The sequence below is a fragment of the Triticum dicoccoides genome, chromosome 3A (genome assembly GCF_002162155.2).
Source record: "Triticum dicoccoides isolate Atlit2015 ecotype Zavitan chromosome 3A, WEW_v2.0, whole genome shotgun sequence".
Classification (NCBI taxonomy): Eukaryota; Viridiplantae; Streptophyta; class Magnoliopsida; order Poales; family Poaceae; genus Triticum; species Triticum dicoccoides.
In genome coordinates, this window is record NC_041384.1 from 42,178,348 (window position 1) to 42,184,042 (window position 5,695).

The 5,695-nt window shown below is 45.7% G+C and overlaps 1 protein-coding gene across 2 annotated transcripts in view; it reads right to left on the reverse strand.

Moving 5' to 3' along the window:
- Positions 1-2,928: 2,928 nt before the first annotated feature.
- The window catches only part of LOC119271136 (adenylyl-sulfate kinase 3-like), a 4,119-nt gene continuing 1,352 nt past the window's right edge, over positions 2,929-5,695 (reverse strand). The window contains exons 2-7 of one of the 2 annotated variants that reach the window (XM_037553072.1): positions 4,151-4,291; positions 3,914-4,063; positions 3,702-3,820; positions 3,527-3,611; positions 3,412-3,458; positions 2,929-3,267 (exon numbers count right to left, since the gene is read on the reverse strand). In XM_037553072.1, coding sequence (XP_037408969.1) covers positions 3,169-3,267; positions 3,412-3,458; positions 3,527-3,611; positions 3,702-3,820; positions 3,914-4,063; positions 4,151-4,291 — 641 coding nt within the window. In that variant the 3' untranslated portion in view covers positions 2,929-3,168. The remainder of the gene's footprint in view (positions 3,268-3,411; positions 3,459-3,526; positions 3,612-3,701; positions 3,821-3,913; positions 4,064-4,150; positions 4,292-5,695) is intronic. The other variant, XM_037553073.1, reaches the window with a different exon arrangement.

The window sequence follows — 5,695 nt, forward strand, 5'->3', positions numbered from 1 at the left end:
ATAGTTAGAATGCATACAGCCAACACCAACACACACAAACACGCCGGCAATAACAAAGTTGTATAAGACCAAAACTATGCATAGGCGAAGTAAAAAAAGAAAAAAAAGGCCCAAAGCGATCAGATCCACAGTCGGCAAACTATAGCAATAACCATATCCGCACCAACCATCTTATGACATCACACGGACGACGAGACTCTTCAACAACAACGCCTTCAGGAAGGTGAGCTTAAGCGCTGACGTCGCCGGATCCAACCATGAAGGCAGAATCAAGGTTTTCACCCTGAAGAAATAGCCTGAGTATGTCCGAGCAATGCCTTTAACAAGGTAACGACATAAAAAACATCGCCATTGCCAGGAACCAACATAGGTCATACCTAGGCTTTCGCCACGGAGCTCAAGACCGGTGCACATAGCACCACCATCGAAGTCTTTCATGTGTTGTCACCACCACTTTCCGCTATCCCAGCAGCTACATGCGATGTGCGATCACCGCCGCTGAACAGTCATTCCTCTACGTCAAGTCTTTACCCATAGTTTGCATCTCATCACTGGAGTCAACCACCGGATCTGAAGAGATAAATCCTCACGGAGATCTTTTAGTGACCACAGCTGTCATGGAGCCGCAGGAGGACGCTGCAACAGTCTATACGCACCACCACCCGGCCGACCGAGTCTAGATCACCGCCAACATGCCATCTAGATCTGAACAAGGGCTGGATTGGATGGATCAAATCTGACGAGCAAATGCCTTGCACGCGAGGCAGCCAACGCGTGAGCGCGCACAATCATCTCCTGTAAGGCAGCCGCAGCTTGATCAGATCCGCGTGTCCCCATCCCGCTCAGGCCGATCCGATGCCAACGCCTATGCCCATCGACCAGAGCACCAAAGCAGCACGGCAGCACAGCATCACGTTGGCACCACACAGACGGCCAAGGTTTATACCGGTCCCTTCAAGCTCCATCTAATTTTTCCCCTAGTCAATCCCTCTTCTCACATACAGATGCCCTCTTTTCACGTCCAACGCCTTCCACATCAACCACAACCCTGGAGCTACTACGGCGTCAGACAACAACACCATCCTGCACGTCTCTGTCCCGATCATGGAAGCCGTGTCGTCCCGATCTCGCGGCTGGCTGGAACTGCACGGAGCCTCGCCATGAAGATGTATGGCGTCGTCGGTACTCCCACGGAGATCCTTCATCCCCTCATCGGAGCCCTCGTCGTGCCACTGACCATCCACGTGAAGGATCGACAATGGATCTGGTCGAGATGCCAGATCCATGGCCATTGCCACCGCCCATCGTAGAGCCAAGGAACCCACTGGAGAATCCCGCCAGCCATGGGGCTGCTGTAGCCGCTGCATGGCCAGGAAGCCGCCCTGGTCGTCATGCGAAGCACCCTACCCGAGGCGCCCCAGTCGCTTCTTGGGTTACCACCACATCGTCCTGCCCTAGCGCCACTGGCACCAGGCGCTGCCGCCATCGTGGTCAACGCCGGCGGCAGGATTTGATCCCCCCCTCCCAATCGCCCTGGGATGGAGGCAGGAGGGGGTCGAGAGTACAGAGTGTTGTTTACACACATCCCAAAGAGAAACACGAGTATATATGCTTGTTTGACACACGGATCAGGCAACAAACTCGCTCACATCAGATTGTCCTAGTGGGAAACATAGAAAAAAATTCACATGAACGGGAGATCGAGAGAGAAACCCAACGGCGCAGTCAAGACCAAATCTCTTTTTTTTTTGAATGTTGGCAGAAGAGCTGCCAAATTCGTTGATCAGAAGAAGGTATTACAAATAACACCACCAGAGGAGAAATGCATTGTATAAGACGAGTGCTAAAAAAAATGAAACGGGGTTGCTTGGTTTATCGAGGGAAAACGGGTGAAAACCTAAGTAGCGCCTAACAAGACTAGGCCTAAAGCACCATAATACATACAACACATCAAAAGACCAACACCCCAAAACACGCCAGGCCGGGCGCTCGAGCGCTTTCGTCGCTGCGAAAGTGCACATGAAAACCGGTGTATCAATCCAAGCTGCCACAAGCATATCCGCAAAACTCAACGACATCAAAGAGGAACGCTATGTCCGATAGAGCAAACATATGCTGCTTCAATCCTGCGAGGTTGGCCGACATAACTTGCCTGACGCACTTGCATGTGGAGGGTGCCTCTGCTCCTCTCACGGAGATGCTAGACAAGCTGTCGCCAACCACCTACACGAGCACCGAGTCCCTCTGACCGAGTCTATCTTCAAAACGATGTCCTCAAGAGGAGACACGACGCCGAGCAAAGCCGATAGCGTCGTCATCGTCCAACCCAGGGAGCGGCGAGAAAGGTAGATCCGGCAATCAGGCGGACGTGTGGCTCACCTCTATTGGTCGTCGGCTACGAAGCGGCACCCACGTGCTGCTGGTTATGCTAGTGAGCAGTGGCCATTGGTGCGTGTTGTTTTGCCTCTGTTCAAAGACCTCGAGAACCAACGGCGTGCTTCCGGCGAGCTCCTGAACAGAACAGGGAGGAGCGGCGACCTCCGATTACTCCGATAAAGGATGCGTTACGTGGGCGTGGAGGGCAAGCGGAGCGGAGGAGCGATTAGCGATGAATCAATGGGGCGGCGTGCGTGCCTCCGATGGGGCGCTGGGTTAGGGAACTTTTGATATGGAGGGATTAGCGCAATTGGTGGGATCAGTGGGACACAACGGGTGGAATATTCCTATGCGGGTGGAGTGCCCTCAGTCATATTAAATTGCTAATGGCCAATCTAACGGTGTTAATCAGGTTGGGTACATTTTCAGGGTGGCTTCAATAAAGAAATAGTTTTTCTTGTGTGTGTTTAGAACTGTACAAAATGCAGGTGGGTACCCATGCTCGTCCCATCGATCAATGCACACAGCCACACGAGTCATTTTTGTTGCGTCAAAACATTTCAATTTATTATAGTGATGTACAGATTCGATCTTTATGTTAATATGTTCCCATACTATTATCACTCTTTTTAGACATAAACACTACTTCCTCCGTCCCATAATATAAGAACGTTTTTGACGCTACAATAGTGTAAAAAACACTCTTATATTATGGGACAGAGGAAGGACCTCATATTTCACATCCCTTGGCGATCCAATTTCAGAATGTTTTTTTGTCCATAGCATACGTCTCTAATCCTGTAAGAACTCATTTGCTTCGAGATATGACACAACTTGATCAGCCATCGATTTAGGCGTGGGGCAGTCACCAGCTTTGCACTGTATCACTATCTGCAAGGAGCAGTTAAAGGGCTCACTCAGCGAAATGAACACCCATCATTATTGAACTAGGAACCTCTTACAGAGCAGTTGGTAATAATACAACTATGTTGCTTTTAATAATATTTGGGTGTTCAAATATTTGCGCTTGCTAACCTCGCAGTCAGAAGGTGGTTCATAAGGATCATCAATTCCAGTAAACCCTGAGGATGATTTACAAAGTAAGATTTGCTAAAACATAATAAAGATGGTGGTCAGTTGGTTCATTTACCTTTGATTTTTCCTGCACGGGCAAGCTTGTACAAGCCTTTTGGATCCCTGGCTTCACAAACTTCAAGTGGGACATTCAAAAACACCTACAGAAAATACACTTTTCTATGCCGGTTACCTTGATAATAAGATCGACCAGATGGTTCGAAGGAATTCTACAGTGTGTGAAAACATACCTCAATGAATGTAGAATTGTGCAGTAATTTACGGCAAGCGCTGCGTTCACTTCTGTAGGGCGATATCAAGCTAGCAATGCAGATCAGACCAGCATCTGCAAACAGCTTTGCTACTTCTCCTGAAAAGTTGGACATGAACACATTTAGAAATGGTATAACTGCAAGGCAAAAAACGACCACAATACTGGGATCTTTGAACGGACAAAACATACCTACTCTGCGTATATTTTCAGCACGGTCCTTTGCTTCGAAACAGAGGTCTCGGTTTAACCCATGCCTTAGATTGTCACCGTCTAGAATGTAGGTCAGATGACCTCTGGAGTGCAGCTCGCGACTTAGCGCGCATGCTAGTGTGCTTTTCCCTGAAGTATATGTTGAGATCTTACAAATATAATAGAGGCTCCACAGTTTAGTGTATGACTATGATGGCTTGATCAGCTCGTAAATACCTGAACCACTTAACCCTGTTATCCACACAACACAACCCTTCTGATTTAGCAGTTTCTGCCTCTCAAACTGAGCTATTGGACAGTCATGCCAAAGAATGTTTGTCGATTTCCCAACAGTTGAGGTCACAAGCTTGTCGATACCTGGTAATTTCAGGCTTGTAAGGTAAGGGTCTTGAAAGGATAAATCATGTATTGTATAATGCTGCCAAAGATAATCACATTTGTCGTATAGTGTTCCAGGATTGTGATTTCTCATAACTGAAGATCTAAGAAAGGTGCTGATCCATACACTCTGCTATGATTGACTCCATAAAGAGAAGAGGAGTGCTAAAGCTTGTAAAACAGGAGACATGATAAAACTGAAAATGTTTGGTTGCATGGACATGTCATTGAGGTGAGCATCCCATTTGAGGGTCCCAGTTCCAGACAGTATCAGCAAACTATGATTTTGTCAGCACCAACCAGTCCACACAGAACCATGTGCTGTCTTAATAGTATATCAACTTTTCCATTTTCTTCTTGAAGTTCTCTATGTTAGTATCAACAAACTATGGTTTTGTCAGCATCAACCGTTCCTCGCAGCACCATGTGCTGTTTTAAAAAAACTTGAGACATGTTCGAAAATTGACAGGGGTTATTTGTCTTAGTTTTATACCAGCGAGCAGCATTTTTGAACTGCATTAAAATTCCAAATAAACCCCTGTCCTTTAAATTAACTTTTTTGGCTCCCTTTTTGCAAGCCCCACCGAGAAACTGTTACACTATGTATAGTCAAACAGAGGATTACTGACAAGCCAAACTCAGCTGCTATTCTGTCATATTCACCCAAATCGTTCTCGTCCGTACATGGAGGTTGTTGCTCATAATAAAATGAATTGAATCAGAGACCAAGTTGGTGGGGTTGGTTTTGAGGATTGGGAATCCACAAATATGTTAATGCACCATTTGTTGCACATGGTGAGAAATATATCTGAAAAGTCAGCTAGGGACTCATAAAATGGATTGAATGATTTTCCTTTTCCCTGAACAGAAAAGGATTGAATGATAATCCTTCTGTTTCTTTTTACTCTGCATGTAAGCTTTGTCGGCAGGTCAAATTTCACAAAGTTTGACCAAGATTATAGAAAAATGTCATTAGATGCATCATGCAATTTGTGAAATTTGACCAACATATAGAAAAATGTCATTAGATGTTGCTATATTTTAATATAAACTTGGTCGAACTTAACGAACTTTGACGTAAATCTTATATGCAGAGTAAAAAGAACCAGAGGAGTAGTTGTAAGCATCGAATTTCCACGTTTATCTCTTCGCCGCCAGTTAGTACGTCCAAGCAATTATTTGGAAGCACTCATTTATGATTCAAGTAATAAAAAATCTGATTCAAAAAATATATTTCAGCACCAGTGATCCATGCACTAGTTTTACAATAACGGAAGTATGTGTGGCATAATTTTACTTTGGGAATAGAAATGATTTTAGTTACTTGTACTGGAAGTTTTAACTTTTCAATGCTAACAATTCGTATGACGACGGTTATCTTGT